The sequence below is a fragment of the Puma concolor genome, chromosome A2 (genome assembly GCF_028749965.1).
Source record: "Puma concolor isolate L17-30 chromosome A2, mPumCon1.1.hap2, whole genome shotgun sequence".
Classification (NCBI taxonomy): domain Eukaryota; kingdom Metazoa; phylum Chordata; class Mammalia; order Carnivora; family Felidae; genus Puma; species Puma concolor.
In genome coordinates this window covers 139,690,139-139,715,243 of record NC_141668.1, presented here as the reverse complement: position 1 = coordinate 139,715,243, position 25,105 = coordinate 139,690,139, and the positions used below count along the sequence as shown (strand labels likewise).

The 25,105-nt window shown below is 47.1% G+C and overlaps 1 protein-coding gene across 3 annotated transcripts in view; it reads right to left on the bottom strand.

The window, feature by feature from the left end:
- Positions 1–378: 378 nt before the first annotated feature.
- Positions 379–25,105, bottom strand: part of ADAMTS9 (ADAM metallopeptidase with thrombospondin type 1 motif 9) — a 163,238-nt gene continuing 138,511 nt past the window's right edge. For all 3 annotated transcript variants that reach the window (XM_086697656.1, XM_086697654.1, XM_086697655.1), the window contains 9 exons: positions 23,243–23,437; positions 22,047–22,179; positions 21,411–21,505; positions 21,201–21,295; positions 20,975–21,108; positions 18,857–18,948; positions 13,663–13,767; positions 3,728–3,822; positions 379–1,888 (listed from right to left, as the gene is read on the bottom strand). In XM_086697656.1, coding sequence (XP_086553782.1) covers positions 3,733–3,822; positions 13,663–13,767; positions 18,857–18,948; positions 20,975–21,108; positions 21,201–21,295; positions 21,411–21,505; positions 22,047–22,179; positions 23,243–23,437 — 939 coding nt within the window. In that variant the 3' untranslated portion in view covers positions 379–1,888; positions 3,728–3,732. The remainder of the gene's footprint in view (positions 1,889–3,727; positions 3,823–13,662; positions 13,768–18,856; positions 18,949–20,974; positions 21,109–21,200; positions 21,296–21,410; positions 21,506–22,046; positions 22,180–23,242; positions 23,438–25,105) is intronic.

Here is a 25,105-nt window from a genome sequence, read left to right as displayed (position 1 = left end):
TGGCGACCTACTATTTGCTGTTTATTAGACTTCTTTGGAAAGCTCTCATATCCCCGGACACCATTAAGTCCATAGAGTAGAAACTACTGCTATATAAAATCAACAATCAAGCCCCTAAACCCACTGAAATCTCCTGTTTTGTTTTTTCATCTGTTCCCCATCACACAGACTCTTTCAGAAGAGACAAGTGATTTGAAGGGTGAAAACGCAGACCTGAGGGACAGACCCTGTCCCTTATCGACCTCTGGAATGGCAACTGTAATGGATGGGATTAAGAAAATGTGCATTTCTTCTCAACCCAGCAACCTTAAAAAAAAAAAAAAAACAGACATATTTTCATTCCCAGTTGAATCAAGAGTCCAGAAACCAACACAAATGTTTGGATGTGGTCATGGTATTTATTCATAGTATATTTTCACAATGTATTAATAAAGGAGAATAACACTTATTCATACACTGAGTATAACTTCTTATGGAGCACTCTGGAGTTCGTTTGGGGTTGGAGGATACTCCCAGGTTCTTGCTAATCTCTTTGGGTTTTGGACGCGGGCAGGATTTCAAACACTGAAGGTCTGCCACGGGTCATTGGCAATGACTCCCCTTCAATCAGGTTGGAAGGGCTGAGAGACACTGACTTCAGGACTTCCATTTTGGACATAAGTAACAAAGAGTGGGTTAATGGAAGATTGGAAAGACTCAGGTGTCTTCCACTCCACGGTTTATGTCTTCTCACAAATGCTAATTACTGAAGCAGCCATGAACTGGCAGGGTCTCAGGCTCATGGCCTGAAGAAAAGTCATGTCACCAGTCAATGTGTTTAGGCAGAAGGCAGTCCTGATGATGAGGAACTGGTTTTGAACTTCTCCGGGTGTGTTGGGGGTGCTGAAGGTCACCCCATCCTGAGCATCCTGTCTTGCAGCTGATAAACGGGGACACCATTATAGAACGTCTCGGCAAAATGTCGAGAGGATCTCACTTTCTCAATATCACTCTGTAATGCAGTGGCTTTGGGGTCTCCTCCATTTAACTTCAGAGAGATCTAGGCACCATGAACTGAAGCAAAGTATTAATAACAGTAACAAAAAGAACAGAGTCCAATCCTCTTCCAAAACAAGCGTGTCCAAAAATAAGAACAAGTGGTCTTGCTTTTCCAAGTGATTCTGTCCGTCGCATTCTGTCCTTCTATGCCTCCCTTTTATTAAACGTGTTTACATTTCTGAGTCTGGTGATCACTTAAATATATACATTATATAGCACCAAGGCAGCATTTTTTTTCCCAGAGATCACATGAAACTGAATAGTTAACATAACTAATGGCTGGTACAATCTGTGACATCGCTAAATTACTTGTTGGCGGATACTTTCCTAGAAATGCCAAAATACACTCACACGACTCTGTAGCACCTTGATGGCAGCTAGGTTGTTTTAAAAAGACAAATTACAATTTCGTAAAGGACACAATAAAATATTTACAGATAGAAAGTAAACAATAGTGTACCGTGATAATGAAGGATCACTTTTGTCATAGTACTACATATAATGTAGAGTACGTAAAATGCAGTGATTTGACTGCAGGGGACAACATAATGCAAAAAGCAGTCATAATAGAATCATTTTACGTACAAAAATATTACATCACAATAAATAATTTCAAACATAAATATTAAACTTTACATCATTAGGATATTCCACATATATATACACACACACACATATATACAGATATATATGTGTGTGTGTGTATATATATGTATATATGTGCATATGTACACACACACACACACACACTCATACAAGTCCTCACACGCCCACACGCACACAAATTTAAGGTGGAGGTATTGCATTACTATCCTTCATCCATCCCATAATGGCTTCCTTTTCAGAGCACCTAGAAATAAACCAAATAAGAAAAGTAAATCTCCCGTATCAACTGCGGTAAGTCAAGAGTAGATAAGCCAAAGATTTTTACGTACAGAATTTAAAAAATGACACTTGTTAACTTCTCTGGATTTTTAAAGTGAGGCATGTCTGCTATAGGAACATGGACGTTTCAGGGGAGTATATAGAATAAAATAAACTCCTAGCCTGAAATCCCCCACGTGGGATAATGCTTTTCAAATATTGGCACCGTTCCTTCTAGTCTTTTTCCTAGACATACATGTAAATATTATATATACACTCAAATTTTACTACACATAAACACACACAATACTATTTTACTAGATATCAAATATGTAAAATACATTTAAAATGGGAACCTCTAGTGGACACCTGCTGACTTTGCCTGTCTCCATCCCATCCCATCTTTCCTGATAACAAACGCCTCTTTCCTCTTCTAAAGGAAGCTGTCAATCACCCAACTCCAGGTGGGTACATGAGTTCAGGACAGTGTCTCCTGGACATGGCGAATGGTTCAGAAGTGCCCATGTGGCAAACAAGAGCCTGCGTTCTTGTGCAGAATGAACGCTGGATGTGAGCGTTTATTTGGGGGCAGCTCATGGTGTTGGGGAAATGGTCTGCCTGAGAATGAAGCAAGCCTTGTTGGCTGATGGGAGAACAAATGAGTCCTGATGACTCCGTTTGAGCCTCTGGATCCAGCTATGCCTGTAGCTAGCCCACTGCTTGGATTTCTCAGTTCCTTAAGATGATAAGTTCCTTTTTTTCCTGTTGCCTCTTGCAATAAAAACAATCCTAACTGAAGATCATAGTTTTGACTACGGGTTTCAATTAAACTGAAACACTGATACACAAATGTCAAGTGGGTACTCCTGTGTCAGGATCTTGAAGAGCCCTCCAGGAGAGTGGACTGCTGAAAGCTTGAAATAAGTTGCAGAAGGGTCACATGAGTTGGCTGAACTCATACCTTGTAGCTGAAGGCGCGGGGACCAGAAAATGAGTGACCGATTCATTCCTCTGCCCAGCAGAGGGAGCACTTGCCAGCATAATGTAGCGAGACCAGGAATTCTCAAACCTTCACACGCATGACTCTCTTGTGGATTTGTTAAAATACAGATTCTGGTTTTGTAAGTCCAGGGGAAGGCCTGAGATTTTGCATTCCAACAAGTTCCCAGGTGATGCTGATCATGCCAGTCCTTGGATGACACGCTGAGTCACAAGCGTGTGGAACAGAGCATTAATTGAGAGCACTGGCTTTGGTGTAGGACACTGATGGGTTCCACCGAAAGAATCTATTGTGATCATAAGCAAGCTACTTAATTATGTGGGCCTGAGCTTCTATCTGTGCAATGAGGTTAAGTGGCCCCTCTTGTGGCTTTACTATGAGGTTCAATGAAATAATGCCAGCAAAGTGTTCAGCCTGGTGCCTGGCACAGTCACAGCTCAATGAATGTCATGAATATTATTAATGCAGTACTCTCGGGCAGTATCTCAAAAGTTAATCCGTAAGTCACTTGAATCAGAATTCCCTGTATCAAAAATACAGATTCTTAGATGCGCCAGAGACCTCAGGACCTCTAGAGATGGAGCCTGGTTAAGTTTTTAAAGAAAAACTGCAGAGGAATCTGACGCAGAAAGCCTAGGGACCTCCTATCCAAGGGCAGAGAACAGATGAACAGGGCAGATGAACAGGAAAGAAAAAGTTAGAACAGCCAGTCAGTTTCAAGATGCTTAACAGTAACCTTTCCGGGGGCAAATGACTTGGCTACATTTGCTAATCGTGAGTTTACAAAATAAGAGAGAGAGAGAGAGAAACGTGGGACCTACTTACCTTAACTATAAAATTCGAACCTCCAGGCCAGTGCCAGAGGACGGAGTACATTTCCCACAGTAGCCACCGCATTTTCCCATGACTCGGGTACCGTCCTGCAAGAAAACGCATGCTCTCAGACTCCCTGCCCGACTAGTGTTTCCAAGGCTTGCGCTGGCTTTTTGGACATCTTTCTTGCATGCACGGGAGGTAGGCCTTCTGAATAGAAGCAGACCCCAACGTCCCCACACGGTCTAAAGCAGAGGCTGACAAACTATGGTCTGTGGGTCCAATCCAGCTTGCCACCTGTTTCTGTGTGGCTCGTCAATCATCAATCAAGAATAGCATTGACATTTTTTCAACGGCGAGAAGAAGCAAACCAAGAACCGAATCTCCTGACATTTGAAAATTATACGAAATTCAAGGTTCAGTATCCATAATAAAGTTTTATTGGAACACAGCCATGTTCATTCATTCACTTAATGTCTGTGCCTGCTTCCAGGCTGTAAGAGCAGGATGGACGGTGGTGACAGCTCTCATTGCTTTGCACCGCGACTCAGCATACTGCAAACCACAGGGACACAGGGGTGACTTAACAGCGTTTGCAATGCTGTGCGTGTTGCCATATCCTAACATTGTATTTTGTTTCATTACCAGCGCATACCATCGTGTCAGAACAAGAAACGGAAAGGGACTGTGTATGTTGCTCTTTTAAGGCACTGTTGTATGTGAGCTATTCTGTTATCAAACTTAGATGGCAAAGCATTGTGTTTCTCATGCAATGACACCACAGCTGTGCCAGGAGAATACAATATACACCATCGTCACCAACCTCAGCCTCAGCACACGTTTCCAACTCACAAGGAAAGCCATGGTCATAAATTTAGAAAATTCAAAACTGAAGATCTCACCGTAGCATTGTTTCTTCCCAACGATAAAAAAGTGAAACCGAGTAGGGGCACCTGGGTTAAGCAACTGACTTCGGCTCAGGTCACGATCTCACAGTTCGTGGGTTTGAGCCCCGCATCGGGCTCAGTGCTGACAGCTCAGAGCCTGGAGCCTGCTTTGGGCTCTGTGTCTCCCTCTCTCTCCCCTCCCCTGCTCATGGTCTGTCTCTCTCTGTCTCTCAAAAAATAAATAAACATTAAGAAATTAAAAAAAAAAATGAAACTGAGTAAAAATAATGAAACCAAGTAAGTTTCCAAGTGGCTGATGTATTAGCTAAGCCAGGAAAACAGTTTGCCCCAAGGTGAGTTAAAGACATCCTTGTTTCATTGTTAACAGCTGAACAAACGTGTCCAGAGAAAATAAATTGTTCAAGACTACAATCGTTTTCGGGAGGAAAACAGTTGCTTGAAAAATCGATGACACTGACAATAACATCAATAATCAATTAAAACACGAGGCAAATAATTTGGGGGGGGGGTGTTGTTTTTTGTTTTTGGCTCCTGATGAGCTGATATGTAGGTATTATGGATATCATTCAGTTGTTTATTTGAGATGATGCTGAGCGTGAAGGGACTGCAGACTTGGCTTCCGGGAATAGTCTGTGGGAAATGAATTCAGGCAAGACAATTTCAAAGAGGCTGAGAAAACACTAGCACAGAACAGCTGAAGTGGAATCTACCAAGATGTGTTGGCAACTGACAGTGGTAAAAAAAAAAGTACGTGAACGCAGAGAAAGCTTTAGTTGGTCAAATTTACAAAGCTCATAAGAACGTAAGGTGCCTGAAGCCTATAATCACTTAACGTATTATCCATCAGTAGGTGCTTGGCGGAAAATAGAAGAATCCATCAGGTGTTACAGAGCGAGGATGAACAGCTTTCGCTACCACAACCTTATCCATCATCAGTTTTATAGACTTTCCTTGTCAGAACTAGAAACGGAACGCCCTGACCCATGCTGCCATCTAGCAGTTTGATAACTTAGCAGTGGACAGGTTGGACCGTGAACTTTCGAGCTCAGAGCTGGGATTAACATTTTTTTCTGAACGAGAACTGCTCTCAGTCGCTGTAACTGGACACCCCCCTGGCTGTGCGCATTAGCTTTTGCTATGGATCTGACACTATTTCTTAGGGAATGGAACCTGAATTTCAAGGCAAAAGTGCATTTACAGGCACAGCTTACCCTGGGGTAAAGTCATTTTAACGTCAATTAACATTGTTCCAATCGTAAGTAGGGTGAAGCCGCTTTACGTGCTCTCCATTCTGCTGAGAATGAAGACAAGAAGCCGTATCTCAGGCCACGTACATTTTTGGTGAATGTACTTTCTGAGCTTGAGTGGCAGCACCCGCCCCATGTTCTGGACTTTGGGCTAAGTGCCGAGCAAATTTCATATCTCAAAATCCATTTAACAAGGCATTTGAGAAGCTTCTATCTCGCCTTCAATGGCAAGGGCTTAATCTGTGATGTAATGACGTACGAAAGGGCGAATACCAAGAGAAAAATCGAATAGGATTCTAGAAATGCTTGCCAAGGTGTGAATATGCTCAATTAAAAGGACATGGTTGTGGACTATATCAGTGTTTGACAATACCTATTTGTGTAAAAGAAAGTTTATAAAGATGAAATGCAGAAAATCTCATCGTTGACCCGCATTAACAAATACTTATCATCAACTTTGATAACAGAGAATTAAGCAAAATATGATCATTTCTGAATATTCCATGGTTCTCACTGCTAAGTATGTTTACAAAAAGATGTACTCAATTATTATTTTTAAAATTGAATCAATAAAAATGTTGTGCAAATTTGTTTTCACTCTTGTCAGATAAATACATATACAGTAGCACTGATTTTTGCCCCCTGGCTGGCAAAGTCTAAAATATTTATAAGTATTATTCAGTTTTTCACAGGAAAAGTTTGCTGGCCTGCGGTCTATCCCTTCCTGACTCTCCAGATGCTATCATTTCTCTCCTCCCCACCCCTGACCTCTGCCTTTCGTTGGGTTGTTCTTCTGATGTGCCCCTTGTAACACAGGGCCTTTGCACATGCAATACCATGGCCTATGCCTGGAACTCTCTTCTGTGTCCCTTGCCCATCTATGTACACTGGACCACCCCAGTTTTTGACTGTTAAATTCTTCAGAACCCAGCCTAGCAGCCACTTTCTCTTAAAAATCTTCCTTACCCAGTTACCTACCACATAGCATCCTATAAAACTGGGTAATACTTTCTTTACATCTGTCTTCCTGCTAGAATGTAAGTCCCACGATGGCAAGGTCAATGTCTTCTTTTGCTTTTAAAGTTTATTTATTTTAAGAGAAAGAGAGAGAGAGAGTGAGAAAGAGACAGCCAGTGAGCATCCTCATGGGAGGGGCAGAGACAGAGGGAAAAAGAATCCCAAGCAGTCTCTGCATTGTCAGTGCAGAGCCCAATGTGGGGCTCGAACCCCAAGAATCATGAGATCATTACCTGAGCCGAAACCAAGAGTCGAACGCTTAACCAATTGAGCCACCCAGGTGCTCAAGACCAATGTCTTTTTAAATTTCAAGGTCTCTAGAACCCAACAGTGTACGGCTCAGGCTGGGACTAAATACAGATTTCTTGAATGAATGAATGAATGAATGAATGAATGAATGAGAGGCTGAAGCTGATACACACTCTTCTTTTTGACCCGCAATTCAGATCGCTTGCTGAATTAATTCCCCTAACACTTTACCATGCTGTGAAGAACTCCTTGTCTAACTGTGACATCATATCTCACTGTGTAAATTTCCCATGTTGTGTTAGCCACCCCCCACCCTTTCATTCCTGCACAATGTTTGGCATCTTGGATGGTTCACATTTTTCACTGTCGAGAGAAACACTGTGATGAACCGTATTTGTGCCTGCATTTCAGGATATCTTCGGGCTACATTCCCAGAACTGGGTCAAGGTCATGAAGGTTTGGTTCATATTGCCAAACTATGAAAGTCTCTTGCAAATAATGGATAATCTTGTTTAAAAACAAAGGGAAGAAAAGCTTTGTCAATTTAACAAAGAGAACAAAATAGTTTCTCTCCCTTTTAAAAATTTGCTTGCCTTTGATTATGAGTGATGTTGAGTTGGAAGAGTGATCTATTTCTAAAACTCAAATTGGTTCTGCCTTTTAAACTTTTTTAAAACATTCTTATTTATTTATTTTTTAATGCTTATTCATTTTTGAGGGGGGGAGGAGCCAAGAGAGAGGGAGACACAGAATCGGAAGCAGGCTCCAGGCTCTGAGCTGTCAGCACAGAGCCAGACGTGGGGCTTGAACCCACGAACTGTGAGATCATGACCTGAGCGGAAGTCGGAGGCTTAACCGACTGAGCCACCCAGGCGCCCCTAACTGGTCCTGCTTTTAGGGGCCCGTATTAATTCTGGAGCCAATCTGATACCATCAACTGGATGTGATGCCAGACCAGCCAGCCTTCCAACTAGGAACCTTCTCTGGAGGCTAAATCGCTGGCCTGTGGGTCTTCAGAATTGCTGATGTGCTGTGAATGTCTTCTGTCTCACACAAGCTCATGCTTTCTTCACTCTCTCCGGACCCAGCAGTAGAGAGAACCACAGTCAGACTGCCTGGGGCTTGTATTGCATGTTTAAGCAACTTTCTCTAAGCCTCAGTTTCCTAGAACATCTGTAAAATGGGGGTAATATTTGTCTGCCCTCAGAGATCTGCTATAAAAGCAAGAATGTATGCAAAGTGCTTAGCAGAGTTCTTGGCCTGATGTGCGTGCTCAAAAAATACTAGCTATTATTATCATAAAGGCAGTTTTTCATGTGTGGATCCCCATCATAGCCTTTTCTCATGAAGAAGGAGAAAAGTCTGGGTAATTATAAAGGTGCCGATAATGGCTTTGCAATGTTCACGCTATTTCACTAATCGGGACTCTGTTAATGTGATTTAGATCAAGTCTGAGCTAAAACTTATCATTTTTACTACAGAACACAAAGAAAAAAACATACCAAGAGAATGATTAGCATAAATATGATTGTCATGGAAACAGTGCCTATTTCAGAGAAAAAGGTATGCTTTCCAGCATCTTAGAAGTACCTACTCACAGGGGCGCCTGGGTGGCGCAGTCGGTTAACCATCCGACTTCAGCCAGGTCACGATCTCACGGTCCGTGAGTTCGAGCCCTGTGTCAGGCTCTGGGCTGATGGCTCGGAGCCTGGAGCCTGTTTCTGATTCTGTGTCTCCCTCTCTCTCTGCCCCTCCCCCGTTCATGCTCTGTCTCTCTCTGTCCCAAAAATAAATAAAAACGTTGAAAAAAAAATAAAAAAAAAAAAGAAGTACCCACTCACATACAATGAAACACTAATTATAAATCATTTTCAGGGGCGCCTGGGTGGCGCAGTCGGTTAAGCGTCCGACTTCAGCCAGGTCACGATCTCGCGGTCCGTGAGTTCGAGCCCCGCGTCAGGCTCTGGGCTGATGGCTCAGAGCCTGGAGCCTGCTTCCGATTCTGTGACTCCCTCTCTCTTTGCCCCTCCCCCCTTCATGCTCTGTCTCTCTCTGTCCCAAAAATAGATAAACGTTGAAAAGAAAAAAAAAATAAAAAAATAAATCATTTTTATTTTCTTCATTAAAGCAAGTACTCTAAAAATCTCCTTTCAGTGAATATTTTGTTAGCTTAGTTTGAGCTATTATATATAATTAAAACAAGAGATTCTCTGCTCAATTATGAATAGTTTGTATTTCATACTTTTCGTAAATTTTTCTGGTTTCCTCCATCAACGTGAGGTAGGCTTTGTGGTTTTACTTGTGATTTTCTTGAAGCGTATTGATTTACATTTCTTTCTTTCTTTTTTTTTTTTTTTAGTTTACTTATTTATTTTGAGAGAGAGAGAGAACATATAAGCAGGGTAAGGGTAAGGACAGAGAAAGAGGGAGGGAAAGAATTCCAAGCAGTCTCCTCATGGTCAGTGCAGAGCCTGACGCGGGGCTCGAACTCACAAACTGTGAGATCATGACCTGAGCCCAGATCAAGAGTCAGATGCTTAACTGACTGAGCCATCCAGGCGCCCCTGATGTACATTTCTTTGGAGTGTGCTGGTGGTGAACTGCCCATAAAACATGGGAGGTATATATATTTCCCAATATAACCCTACACAGTCACATATATGTGAATATACCCATTGTTTAATATTTAGAATATATTTAAATCTCTAACTTCTACAGAACATATGGAAGAAAAAGCACACATGTCTAAAATGTCATGTTTCTCTCCTGGCCTGCAGTATGATTTCTATGTTTGCGGACAGTTGGATTTTCACAAGCGAACTACGAGGTAGGAGGCAGTACACGGAAGATGAATGAGCATTGACTCCGGACCACGTATACACTTGCACCCCGCCCCAACACGTTCATCTCGTGTTCCCTTAACTCCACTGGTTGTAAATGAGCTACAAGATATGGGAAGCAAAAACAATATAAAAACAGGGAGGGGGGCACAACGTAAGAGACTCTTAAATATGGAGAACAACAGAAGGTTCTGGAGGGGTAGTTGGGGGGGGCAGATGGGCTAAATGGGTAAGGGGCCTTAAGGAATGTACTCCTGAAATCACAGTTGCACTGCATGCTAACTAACTTGGATGTAAATGAAAAAAATAAATTAAAAACAGATATGAATTGAGGCCATCTCCTCTATGACAATGCAAAATTCATTAATTTTGAATTTCAAAGCAATTCTTCAATCTACAACCCTCCCTCAGCATAAGGAATGTCTGTTAGGCCCCAGGGCCAGGCAGCCAGGCCTCAGAAACACAGGCCCCGCCCCTCGCCCCTTGCTGACCCCACAAATTCCCCAGGCCTGCAAAGAAGCAAGAAGACTGGTGGGCACCTCTCCCATGTGGCCTGAAGTGAACCTCCCTTCACTCTGCTCAGCTCTCAAGGCTGTTCCAGAACCTCCTCCTGGACGTTCAGATAGCAGCTCTGAGGATGGGCGTGTGGAGCCCCGGGAGACCTCTGGATGGGGCTGAGGGCCTTTTCGTATCCTGAGCACATCTGTGAGCTGAGGGGGCACAGAATGTCACTGGCAGAGGAGCTCCGAATTCCAAATCTCCTTTCCGATCTCACATCCGGGCCACGCTCCCCTTTCTGTGGGTCTCCCCCCTCACACACAAGCAGGGTAGAAACTCTAGTTCCTGTGCACAGCAGGTGCAGCTAAAGCACCGCGGGGAAATAGGGTTGTCCCTCACTCCCAGGTGGGGTGGGGACCCACCTGGTGCTCTGGGGTGCCAGCCACCAGAAGTGATTCTGGTGATTCAGTTTCACCCTGGACAGCTGGAGTCTTCCTGTAGTTTTGCTGGGGAAAAACATTTTATTGCCAACCAGGTTCGGAGAATTGAGGTTTTCACCATGGCTTTTGCTTTGTAGCTCTCAGCAGAAGATGGTAGGAAAGTAAGGGAGGATGATCGGAGGCTGAATCAAAGCAGGGCCTCAGTCCCTCGGGGCAACACGCGAGTACGTAATGGTGGGAGCAGGACATTGCAGGGTTTTGCAAAGTGTGTTCTAAGGAACACCAGGTTATTCGGGGGCAACCAAAAAGTGTAACTTTGAAAAGAAGGTTCTGGGGTTGGTCTAACTCAGGCCAACCGTTCTGGAAACGTGGGCCGAGACCAGGGCCATCAGCACCACCCAAGAAACTGCTGGAAATGTCCATTTTGGGCCCTTCCTGAGGCTGGCTGTGTTTTTAACCAGCACAGCACGTGATGCACGCTCCAGTTTGAGAACCACTGATTTAGGGCAACACTGGTTTCGATAAAGTCACACAGGCTTCCTTCCTGTATAGTTCATTCCAACCTTTAGTAAGCTCAGTCTTATCGTGCCTCTTCAAGAAGCAAATAACATATACAATTTTCTTCCAAATGTCTTTGGCCAGGGAGGCCTGTGTTCGGGGCGCGTAGTCAGGGGATGCTGCTCTGAGAGCCCCACAAGCAGGTGAGGCACATAGGGCAGCACGTGGCACGGCAACCAGGAGCCACAGATGGCTCCGGCCGGGCTCCCAGGGATTCACAAGGAGTGCTCAGCAGACCCTGGAGATTAATTTTGAGCTCCGGCTCTCCGGGCTGTCACGGAACACCAAGAGTTTTTTTTTTTTTCCTTTTTTTTTCTTTTTCTTTTTCTTTTTTTTTTTTTTTCCGGAACACCAAGATTTAAAAAAAGAAAAAAATGCTGGCAGGCAAATGTCAAACCAACCCCCTCCAGGAAAGGCGGAACTTCTCCCAAACGCTTGGGAAACAGCCAACCCGTCTTTGCAGGGCAGTGATCATTCTCTCCAGAAGGTGGCGCTCTCCGCCGTAATTATTTTTAGGTTCTGGATGCAAACAACAATACTGATAAGGGCTGACGGGATTGAAACTTAGCTAACGGAGTCTACATAGACGGTTTCCTACGGAATCCTGCTTCGTGTCTGACCACGTTTTGGGCAGTTAATGTTGTTGTCCCTCGGAGTGACTGAAACAGAATATATGGCCCCTGGGGGGTAGTGGTGTGGAAGAACATAATCATTTGGTGGCACATTCTAAAGCAGGCGGGCCGTCTATCAGCTATCTTTATTCCTTTCAGTGCAAAGGAAAACGTTGAATGATTTACGAGCAATCAATGGGGACTGGCTTAGAGCAAGACGGGAGTCAGATTTTTCTTTTTTCTTTTTTTTTTCCCCATAGACAAATTTAACCCTGGAAGCTGAAAACTGGGGCTCTAGAAACTCAGGGATTTCCCTGGGAAGTCACAATCGGATGTTTCGTCCCTTCCTGGGGTGGGGGGGGGGAGCGGCTTGAATTTCTTCTTTATATTCATTTTGATAAGGTTTAGCAGATAAAAATACAGGGCACTGAGTTAGATGTAAGTTTCATATAAGCAACAAGTAATCTTTTTAGAATAAATATGTCCCATACAGTGTTTAAGACATGCATGTAGTAAAAAGAAAAAATGTTCCTTGCTTATTTGAAATTCAAATTTAACTGGGCGTCCTCTACTTCATCCGGCAACCCTACTCTGTAATGATAACCCCTTTCCCCGTTCTCTTCCTCTTTGTCCTCCCCCAGCCACATTTCTGAGGAGACCCCGTGTGAGGGTCACGGCTGAAGCAGGACCTGGGACCATAGGCCATACTCTGGTAAATTTCCCCTATGTCGTTGGGGTCAGGTTCCTGTCGCAGGTTCTCAGAACTGAGGGAAGGAACACACAGCAGTTTCTGTCCTGGGTATATACAAGGGGAGTTAAAAATTCTACCCCTGCCTGGGAGGTTCCCATTCAGTCAGTCTGGCTGGGGTCTGGGCACATGCATTTGAAACTTTTCCAGGGGATTCTGAGAAACACCAGGGTTTCTCAAGCTGTGCCTTGCTTAGGATCCACCTGGAGACCTTGTTCAGCGGCAGATCCGGACTTCGAAGCCACGGGCCCCCAGAAACTGCATTTGCAACAAGCCTCAGGTGATGTTGATGCTCTATGTGGACCACACCTTGAGTGGCAGGATTTTTGAGCATGAAAACCTGGTAACTGAAACCCCTGAGTGTTTCTCGAACGCTCTGTGAACATCACCTGATAACATCCCTACCTTCCAGCCTCTGTTGTATTTCCATTTTTTCTTACAACAACAACAAACAAACATCCTGTGCCCTACGTTCACAAAAGGAATCTAATGTTGGCTAATTGCAAGGTGTTGGAGCTGCACCCTCTCTCAGAGGCTTCTTAACTGCTTTCAGCTTCCCCGTTAGGCATCGTCCAATTACTCAGATGGTTCACAGGTTGAGGACTCAGGGAAGGATTCACCGGAAGCGAAGCAAGGCTCTTTCGGATAAACTCAACTTACACTTGCTTCACCTTCAATTTATGTCCTAAGTTTCCTTCCTGACACTTTGCAAAATAGTTTCAGCAAGTGGGAAAGCGCGTTCGTCCCTTTAGCACCACCACAACAGACCCGGCAAGGAAGGAAGGAAAGAGAAAAAACCAAAACCCAACGGAAGCCACTAGGTCACCTTACCGGGGACTTCTTAATGTCGGAGACCGCGTAGTTCCCTTGTGATATCCATCTGGCTGAGTCAGTTAAAGACAGGCCGGTCCCGTAAAGGTTGATGCTAAAACGACCCTGGAATAAATAGCCAATGAAAAAGACTTTTAGTCCACGTGATGTCCTAAGCAAAGGCCACACAATGAAGGGCCCTTGGAAAGGAGAAGGACATTAATTAATTACGATAGCTACTAATTAATGAGGGTGGTTTTTTTTTTTTTTTTTTTTTTTGGAAGGTGGGGGGGAAGTCTGGGCCAGGCACTTTACATGCATGCTCACAAGAGCTCTCTGAAGGCGTTCTCTTTACAGATGGGGAAACTAAGGCCCGGTGGAGGTGACTAGCTTCTGCAGGAGACAGTGCGAGGCCAACTCACATTTTCCTGATTTCAAAGTCCTCGCTCTCAACCAGCGCCATTCTGCCTCCCTAACCCAGCAATCCTGATGTTGCTCACAATTATCAGATTCCTTCAGGAACAAAATGCCACAGTGTAATTTTTCTAACAAGATCTCGCTGCCAAAGCTTCCCGGGCCGCCGCTTCCCCGCCACGCTGAGCACTGCGCGCCCTAAGCACAGCGGGGCGGGACTTCAAAGGACAGGTGCGCTCTCCGGGACGGCCAGCAGAGGGCGCGCGCGGCCCGTTCTACACAGCCTGCAGCGGGACCGCCTCTTCCAGGCCGGGGATCCCGGATCCCAACCCGCTCCAGGATTCCTTTCAAAACCGGGCCTCGGTGTTTCCACGTTTATTTCTAAGGAGACGCCGCCGCAGAGCTCCTCTCCTGTGTTGCCCATCTGTCTCTGTTTCTCCCTCGCTTGCAAAAATGACTCCACAAAGGCACCTGAAAAACTTTGCTGAGGCTTCCTCCCCCACAAGGAGCGGTTTCAGATCTGAAAATGTTCTGCACCAACACGCTCGCGGTGAATGTTTCCTCTCGGAACCTGACACGGTCCCGTACTTTGTCAAAGCAGTCTTTAATAAGGCGAGGCGGACTCCGCACCGGCCAGGCCTATGTAAAAATCGGGCTCTTGCAGGGAGGGAGAGGGGGGATGAAATCTCAGAACCTCAGTTTGTCCACCTGTAAAATGGAAGCTAGTAACAGTATCTGCCTCAGCCTACTGTAGGGAGGGCTAAATGAAATTAGCCATGCAGCACACGGCTGGTACCTGACTTCAGAAATCCTGGTTATTGGTTGTTTTGTGTTGGGTGTCTCGCTCCAAGAGGAACAGTAGACTTAGGGGAGGGACTTGGTATTGCTTTATTTATATCAATAATGGTCTGTAACACATAGGCGGTTGATAGATTGTTAATAAATATTCCATCCTGGCTTGTCCACTATGACTTGGCAGGACTAGGGGTACCCTGCAGGCTCCCTCTCTGTGTCAGTGCCATCACTATTTCCTAAGCAGAGGCTATCAACCCCTTTGGAGCCTTAGATTCCACATGTATGACATGGGGACAAAATAACATTCCAATTCTCGGAAGTGATGCGAGCATCGAAGTTAGGGGCTCTCCGCAGGGGACGATTTTGCCCCTGGGGGGAAATCTGGCAATTATCTAGAGATCTTTCTGGTTGTCATAACTGGCAGGTGTGTGTGTGTGTGTGTGTGTGTGTGTGTGTGTGTGTGTGTGTGTTACTAGCATCTGGAGGGTAGAGACCAGAGGTACTGCTAAATAGCCTGCGATGCACAGCACAGTCCCTACAACAGAGATCGATCCAGTCCAAAACACTGATAGTGCTGACGGTGAGAAACTCTGGTTGTGACCGTTTGGATTTTTCCTAGAATCCAGATTCCTCTACTTTTCGTGTAGGCTTAACTTTCCTGAGTCCATCTGTAAAATGGGTTAGTAACGCCTACGATGCAAATAGGAGGGGGTGAGGTAGAAGGTATAGTGCATGTAACTCATTACCTGGCACAGAGTAGGTGATATTTAAATAGTATTTTTGGGGGCGCCTGGGTGGCGTAGTCGGTTAAGCGTCCGACTTCAGCCAGGTCACGATCTCGCGGTCTGGGAGTTCGAGCCCCGCGTCAGGCTCTGGGCTGATGGCTCAGAGCCTGGAGCCTGTTTCCGATTCTGTGTCTCCCTCTCTCTCTGCCCCTCCCCCGTTCATGCTCTGTTTCTCTCTGTCCCAAAAATAAATAAACGTTGAAAAAAAAATTAAAAAAAAAATAAAAATAAATAAATAGTATTTTTGGAAATTATGACAGTACCCTACAGGCGTTCGTGGTTGGTAGGCGAAGTGGCCTCAGTAAGTGTCCGTGATTGTGGCTGCCCTGAGGCACGAAGCCCAGTGTTGCCCGGCCTCCTCAGGTACACACCTCTTCCAGCTCTGCTATCTCACCTGCTATTTCCTTATTTCACTCTCCTGCCTGTCCTGAGGCCGTGTTCACACCGTTCATTATGACCAGACCCCACTGCAGCCGAGGATCCCTCTCTTTCTCCCTTTCCCATCCTGCTTCCCATGCGGACGGTCTGTTCCCCCTGCACTGCAGGAGAAGGTAGTGTGATCTGCTTTGACCTCAAGGTTCCTGCAAGGTCCAGGCCCCTGACCTGCCTTCTGGCCCAAGAACTCCCCCCGCTGATCCGGGCGTCCGGTGTCTAAGCACCTTCCATACACACGTCTGGCTAGATCTGCCCTCTCGGAGTGGGTGACAGACCCGATGGAACAGGCGGTCTTCCTCCTCGTTCTCTTTCCACCTTTTCCAGCACAGGGGACCTACGTTTTCAGCTGATAATGACCACCTTAAGTTAAGGGTCCCGTGAGGAGTGAAGAGTTACTGTCCTCTGAGCTCCAGGTGAGACATCTTTGCCCCTACAGCCCTCATCTTCGAGGGGTAGAGGGTGTGAATGTTATAGCTACTACCTCCTGTGGCTGATTTAAGAGGGTAGAAGTAATTCCGGGTTATGCATGCACTAGAGGATCCAGAGGGATTTGAGAAAGATGTGCCTGAGGCTAGGAGAGGTTTTGTTCTTTGTTCAGACAAAGGAGAAGGCTGCAAAGTCCTCTCTGCAAGTGGGGTGAGGCAGACCCATCTGCCATCGTGGATTTGCACTCAGGCACATTTGGGATCAAATCCCGCCTCTACTGAGCACCAGCTGTGTGGGTTTGGGCAACCCCTCCCCCATGTCTCTGTGACTCCATTTTCTCATCTGAAAAGGGGGGACATTCTCGCTGGTGGCTGCTGTGGGGTGACATGCCACACCGACCTAGGAATGCTGAGCCAAGTCTAAACTCTAGTAAACACTCAGTAAATGCTACCAATACCAGCATCAGTAACAGTAACGCCGCATCCCCTGTGGTCAGAAGAGGAAAACACATCCTGGCTACATTTCCCATTGAGGGCCCTTGGGGGACCTGCTCTTACTGCTAAGTAAGTCGCCAAAGCCACAGTGTGAACGAGGAGGAAACAGCACATTCCCTTTGGCTTCTGTGCAATCAGCAGGTCACAGGAGGGGCCGACTGCTCCAAAGCTCCTCGCACAAGGGTGCTTCTGCGGACCTTTTCCTGGAAAACCCGTCTGCAAAACTCAGGGCTTTCATCAGTATACGGAGTTGGTGCTCAATAAATGTCTAAGGGATTGAGTTCTGAAAACCCCTGATATGGCTAAGAACAGGCTAGGAAAAAATACAAATTAGCTTCTCACGGGCTTTGGGTTTTCTCATTTAGCAATTGCTTCAGGGTCAGGATTTAGCAAATCAATAAGTTCATTTGTCTCTGAATTATTAAAAGAAATGAATGCAGATTACCTTTCATTTACCTAAACTTCCCCAAAGATGCGCAGAGAGAAACAAGAAAATCCTCAGACTTTTGAAAAAGGCAGGACAGGGCTAATCTATTAGCTGTTAAAATGCAACCCACACCAGTGGGGTGTTTGAAGTCATCTGCTGCTCTAAAGAAACAGCACTTCAAAAGTTTTCAATTCCTGGGTAATAGAGGAGAGGCCCCCTTTTACCATTATGTCCTTTGTTTATTTTCTTTCTCCCTGAGAGCTTCCTTTTCACTTCCCTAAAATGTTTAGCATTGCTTTCTGAAGCTGGGGGCTGAGAAAACACTTTGTTAAAAGAAAATTCAGATGTGTTTGTCTTCGGATGGTCTCTGATTGGGCCTAAACCCATCCTGGGGAGATGGTGTATTCCCAATGCAGCTCCCCGTCCTGGTCCCCAGACTTTTGAAGGCCCGGGGGGGGGGGGCGGGGGGGCGGAGTGGGAAACTCCTGGCCCAGAGTTTAGCAACGGCCTCGTGAGGACCCCTTTAGAACCAAAGCCAGAACTGAGGCCAAGTTCTCCTGGCCGGAATCACGGAATTCGTCACGCCTTCTCAGGGCCGCAGCTTCTTGCAAAGATGATGCCGATTTTGCAAAAGCGGCCCCAGGCAGATCCTTACGACAGCGCGTTTCAAAATATCCACACCTCCAGGGCGACAAGGGCGTGCGGCAGTGTGGCTGGGCAATGAGATGGCCGCTGAGCGGCTCTGCTGAACAGCAAATCCAGCAGACGATGATAAACTTGCCTTTCGTCTGGACACTACACGTTTTATACATCTAAGGAGGGATAGCAGTTTTTCTGTCACACAACGTTTACAATTTGTAACGGCTGACCGTGGTGGTGGGTTAGAGCGCGCTCGTCCTGGCTTGCGAGAGCCGATCGTGTGCATTTCTGCCGGACTCCCCATTTGGGGACGTAATGCTGGTGGCTTGAAATCAGTTACGGGGCGTGGGGGCGGGGCGGAGCGAGAGTATTTACACCTGGGAGGCTGGCAAAAATGCTACAAAGCAGGACTTGTGATTTTCTTAAAGAGCCAGTCATGAAGCCTATACCGGCCTGTCACTGACGGTATAACATTCACTCTGTGAACCAGCACGGTTTGTTTAAGCAAAACCCCTGCCCTCTGATGCCTAATCTGCTTCCAGATGTTTACCGTTATAGCAGGTGCATTTTGCTGCATGCAGAGGTTTGCCATGTAGCTCTGAGCGGTTCCTTAGGAAACACTCCTAGGAGTGGCATGGCTAGATGAGTAGCTCGGAGCATCTCTGAGACTTCCTGCAGGGGGCCAAACTGCCCTCCAGAGCAGCTGTTCTAACTGTATTCCCGGGAGCAGAAGCAGCCAGGGGTCCCCTGCGGGCACGGTGGGACGTGGGTCCTCGGTGGGGGGAGCCCTTAGCACATACCTGCGGGCACTTGGCAGCACTGTAGCAGTCCCCGGCTGTGGCAAAAGGGACAGGGTGTCCTTCGCTGGTCCGGGCAAACTGTAAGTCAGTGGCTGCGGGGTTTTGCAGAAAGGGAGAGAAGAGAGAAGTCCGAAAAGGTACAGAAGGGAGGACAGTCACAGGGAGGCGGGAGGGAAGAAGGATAGTGAGAGAAAGAGTAAGAGGGAGAGCGGAGAGAAAAAAAATACCCGAAGTGTCATTAGTGAGCAAACAGATCCAGATGTGCAACAGATCCAGATGTGCACTGCTTTCCCCCTTGGATCTGTGGTTCAAGAGCCTCGCTCCCTGGGTTTTATCTGCAAGGTCTCTCCATGGGAGGGAAGCCAAAAGGGGGGTTTAAGATGACTTTGGAAGCCAAAAGGGGGGTTTAAGATGACTTTGGAATCGATTCTCACATAAATAAATAAATACGTGAATCACGTCCATTAAAGGTAAGCGTCACTGGATGGCTGTGAGTCTCCTGCGTACAGCCTCCCAGCTGTAAGGATGGGAAGAAATCGGCTACAAAAGTATCTCCAGCTACTTAGGAGTTACTTCCTGGGGCTTTAGCTGCCCTCCCATGGCCAATGCACTATGCCTGCCAAAATGTGGCGCGGTTAGAACCCTCATCTTGAAAGTATTAATGGCAGTTTCTCAAGTTTGGGGCTACCTTGGAGTTTCAAAAAAAAAAATCCAATGAAAACAATGCTTGTGTTTTTAACCTCTTCATAGCTCCGGAGAGCAGCTCTACACAGAGCAGGAGGAGTCGAAGCAAGGATCTCGCAAAAGCCATCGCTGGTGGAAGGAGAGGCCGCTTTTACCTCTCCCCCTTGCCTTTCGGGAACAGCAAGAGCCCTTCATCTTTGTACAGTTAACCAAGCTCCAGTGGGAAGGAAGTCTGAGCTCCCTGTCCCGCAAAGAGAGGGGCCCTTGTGGCCACAGCACACCGAAGCCCGGAGTCTCAGCTGCAGTGTTTTTCTAAGCGGAAAAACTGCAGACTCTCGGCCTTGAGCCCCCATCAGGCTCGCGGAAGGTGATAAAAAGTAGCTTGGTACAGGGGCGCCTGGGTGGCGCAGTCGGTTAAGCGTCCGACTTCAGCCAGGTCACGATCTCGCGGTCCGTGAGTTCGAGCCCCGCGTCGGGCTCTGGGCTGATGGCTCAGAGCCTGGAGCCTGTTTCCGATTCTGTGTCTCCCTCTCTCTCTGCCCCTCGCCCGTTCATGCTCTGTCTCTCTCTGTCCCAAAAATAAATAAACGTTGAAAAAAAAAAATTAAAAAAGTAGCTTGGTACAAATCAAGTTTCATCCACCTCGAGGGGAAAGCAATGCAATATTACGGGAGCAACGGTAATGAGCAAAAATTATTCATTATTTCTGTTTTTCCTCTATTCGAGGGAACACGTTTGGATCATTCAGCTATCTACAACCACGCCTGTGATTAACGTCCCTACGAAAAGGAAGTGTTGGCTGCAGGATGAAATCAGCTCGCGCGGAGGCTGGTTACAAGAGGCAAGCCCGTGGTCCGCTTTTCTTCTGTAAATCGACAACTGGATAAAATTAGCTGTGTGCCCCTGCATGTGTGTGCACTGTGCAGGGGGGAGGCGGTTGGGGGAATGGAAGATTCCATGAGAATCTCTTTAAGGCATGCAGCTGCTCTGTCTTCTCCCTTCAAAGCTTCTGCTACTACCCTTCCTTTCCCCACGCCGATACCCTGTGCCTGGCTAACTGCTACTTGACCTTAAGATGTCAGGTTCAGTGTCAGATTTTGGGGGATGCCGTCCTGACTCCCCCCACTGCAGTGGTCCCCTTTTAGTGGCCTTCACCTACTCCACGCGTTCGTTTCTCACAAATCTGACGGGAGCTCCGCCCTGGGCAAGGCACCTTCCAGGGACTGGCTGTACAGCAGTAAAACGGAAAGGAGCCAACCCCGCCCTCACGCAGCTTGGACCCCAGCTGTCGTCGCTGGATGGCGAGGCAACCCATCTCGTTCCCCCGCAGCATCTCAGAGCCTTGCCCCCGGCCAGTGTGCGGAGTGCAGTGCGCTGGCTGAATGGGGAGAGGAATGAGCACGTCCCTTCTCCGTGACATTCTACCGGACTTACTTATTATCTGCATCGTGGTCAGGTCTATTCTGATTTTCTGGAAGCTGGAAAACCCAGCTGCCGTGTAGTCCTTCCGACACTGGCAGTCATCCCGTCGGCTCCCGTTGTAGGGACATTCGGTTGGGTTGTGCAGCCTACGTCGCAGAGAGAATGTTCTGGTGAGGATGGCAGCTACTTCCGGGGCATCTCCAGCTGTCTGTGCCCTTCCGAGCCCGAACGCTCCTACCTGTGCCCGTATACCTCGGAGAAGTTTTCTGAGTCACCGTGGACCAGGGTTATGAACTCTTTGGGGTGGTCAGACTGCATCCCTGCACAGAATATCTGAAAGAGAGGCCAGAGATAACCTAGGAAGAGCAGCTCAGAGGTGAGACCATGGGACCCAGGGCGACTCACTCTCCAATCATTCTAGAAATAATGACTGATATCCATTGTTCACCTTCAGGAGCTTTCCCGCGATGAGCAGAAAGTATTCACCATCTTCAGTGGCACCTTTCAGTCTCTTTACCTCCTTGCAGTTCTGGGGTAACTCACCTAGAAACCACGAAACGTACAAATGGAGTGTGATGCTCCCGGGTCCCCCCGCTGTCTGCCTGGGGAATGAATGATACTGTTCACACTAACACTTTGCAGCTTGAAAAGGCGGGGGGGTGGGGATAATTTCCTTAGAATAAATTCTTTCCCTTTTTGGGGATAAATGTTTTTTTTTTCTTTGAGTTTTATGGAGAGGTAACTGACCTATAGCAGTGTATAGATTTAAGGCGTAGGGCATAGTGGCTTGACTTCTACAGATTGTGAATAGTTACACTAAGTTTAGTTAACATCCATCATTTCCTACAGATAGATGTATAAAAAGGTTTTTTTTTTCCTTTTTGATGAGAACTTTTAGGATCTACTCTCTTCGTGACTTCCAAACGTAGCATACGGCAGTGTTGACTATGGTTTTCACGCTGTGCATTTCATCCCCAGCACGTATTTATCTTATAAAGTCTCTATTTCCAATGAGGGTGGGCAAACGAACAAGGAAACCCTGGTCTTCGTGCTCCGGAGAAAGGGCTTCAGCTGGCCCACTTACAGTTATAGATATTGTGACAAGTTTTCCTTTCTTCTGGCTTCAGGTCGGCAGGGCATAAGTGGCTGGGCTGGTCCTCGTTGGTTAAACACTGCACAGATCTGTGTGTCACTCCCACACCACAGGACACTGAGCACTGGAAGGCAGACCAGAGTCAGTGATGCAGCCCCGGAACCCGGGAGGCTTGGGGTCTAGTGACGCGGGGCTCACAGCTCCACGTCCGAGGTGTCATTTCAGACCCTAGGCTGCTGAAAACAAGTGCTGACGTATGTGCAACACTTACAGTGGAGCAGTCTCTGTGCTAAGCATTATACATCCATGTTCATATATGCGTGTATCTTACCTGTGTATTTATATTTACATGCATAACATATATACTTATATATATGACATATATATGCGATATATAATTTTCTCATTTAAGCCTTACAAAAATTTTCTGAGATAGTACTCCCATTATTCTATTTTTACAGAGAGGAGATTGGGGCCCAAATGTCAAGAAACTTGTTCAAGGTCATGGTAGAGCCAGGATTCAAACCCTAACCCCTTTAAACCGATCCTGTACTTTGTCTCATTGCTTGGCCACACTGAGAACCTAGTAGGCAGGAGCCAGGGGGTGGTGGCAATACTCCAAGGACAGTCGCAATTTTAAATGTTCGTGCTTATTGTACGCCTAATGCAGTGAAATACTCCCGTTGAAGAGGGACTAGAGTCTGCTGACTTCCTAACCGCGGAAGCAACAACGAACTCTTGTGTAACTCTTACTAGGTGACAGAGTTCCGGGAGCTGGTGTGGAAAAACATCGCGGTAAAAAAAGCGTAACGTGAAGTGTGCTATTATGATCTATGAGCTGTTTACATACTAACTCGTCCCTTCTTCACCACCACCCATTTTGCAGATGAGGAAACAGAGACACGGAAGTGTTGCACCTCTCATTCAACTGGCAAGTAGGAGGGCCAGGATGCACAGGGCGGGCGTCTGGCTTCGGAGCCCGTGCTCTAAGCTCTGGGTTTGGCCACCCTGCCGAACGAGAAGAGAACCTTCTCTTCCCATCAGCCCACCTCGAGGTGCTAACGCCAGTGTCTTCCCAGCATCCCTCCCGGAAGGAGGATCCCTTGGGATGGCCGAGGCAAGACATGTCTAAGATGAAGTCTGGGATCCCAAAGCTTTCCCATTTGATCACCCAACAGTCTACTTACGCTGCCCCAGTTGCCGACTCTCCAGCTGGCCGACACAGGGCACTCCCTCAGGTAGCACGGATGGACGCTGGGGGGCTGAGTGCCCGGGCAGTTGACGGCCGTTTGGTAGCTGTACTCATAATTCTCCTTCCCGGTGTAAATCTCGCTACAGGAGACGAGCCTTTGTCTGTAGCCCTTTCCACAGGTCACTGAGCACTGGGAAAACAGGGGGTGGGAGGAGAGGCTGGAGCAGCGCCTGGGGGCAGCCCACAATAGGCCCCTGACCCCCACATCCAACGTTGACCCCGGACGACGCTGCAGAGAGCTCTCACTTTATTAGCTTGTTTGTGCATTGCAAGCGGCAGGCCCCGAGCGCACCGCGGACAGACAACCCTAAAAGTCGCCTTCGGGGATCTAGTGTGGCCCCCGCTGCGGGATGGGGCGCCCTGAGCCCTTGCTTTGGATTTCGAGGGGAGGAGGGGAGGAGGGGAGGAGGGGAGGAGGCTCCAGCTCTCCCTGGTTCCATTTAGACGCTCCCCATAGCCCCACTGCACATGCTTCTCCAAACCGGAGATGTGGCCACGGGGGACGGGAGGAGGGCGTGTCACAGCTCACCTGAGTTACAGGTGAAACCCAAGCACTTAGCCAAAAGGGGACTTGGGCACAGTTTTCCTTTCCTGCTCCGTTCGTTTTCCTTTCCCGTCTGCCCCGCACTCAATCTCCTTCTCTCTTTGCTCTCCCTGCCCATACGTCTGGACCGATAATGTCACCCTTCTGCTCTCCTATCTCTTTGCCTATCTAACCAGATCAGGCAGTCACTTTACCCGTTGACCATCATTACACGGCATTTACAAATATGCAAACAACACGCCAAAGGAGAGAGAGAGGACGTCTTACTAGTGTCCAAGATCCTTCCTGTGATGAGACACCTAATTGGCTATTGACGCCATGTTCAAGTAGGTTCAACCTCCCACGCTAAGCACTTGATACACTATATTTAGAAAATAAAAGTGCATTGTAGTGAATTTAGTTTTGATGGTGTTTTTTAGACAATGTGGTCAGATAACCGGCCATCCCCTGGGAAGGTGTCACATAAAATTAAGTGAGAGGATCAGGATTCTCTAGACCAAAGGTTGCCGGAGGCGTCCTGGATGAACCCCCGACACAGTCCGCAGCAAGTGGTGTGGTCTGCTTTTTCCAGGGGGCGCATCCATGAGGTCTCACTAGCTATTAAAAGCCACAGTGTCATTCCTCCCTAACATCTCCTGAGCTGGCGCTTTCAGCCACGTGGCTTTCGTCTCCTATAACTACCTGTTCCAGGGAGAAGACACCTCTTGAAGAGGTCCTGGAGGCAGGAGGGTGACAGGCCCAGCCAGAGGCACACGGAGCATCCCTGGTCCTTCCTTTTCAGATGGCTCGAGACCTGGAAATGTTGTGCATGTTTCTTCCTTCTTCGCCACTGTTCAAATGCTTGAAGAGCCAGCAGAGGCCAGGCCCGGGGAGGGCGAGGCTGGCCTGGGGTGTTTCGCGTGTGGGCAGATCGCCAGCCAATGCTGGGTCTGTCTAGGCTGGGAGGGAGGAGGGGGGACTGGTGGGGAGGAGGGAGGCAGGGAAGCTCTTACTCTTGACTCTCCATGCCCTGGGGGGTCATGTGCTTGCTTCATTATGAGCATATATTACTTTTCTAATGTGAAAATAACAGCAAAGCAGGATGAAATGGTAAGAATGTGCGCTCCTTGCATTAATGATGCACTTCAGGCCTAAGCCGAGAAATGCATGATGAGCCAGGGGTGATGGGGTGCTCTTTTCCCATCTGGCCCAGGCCTGCTCAAATTCAAGGAGAGCTCAGAGAAAAGCACTCAACTCTCCAGGGGACAGAGGTCC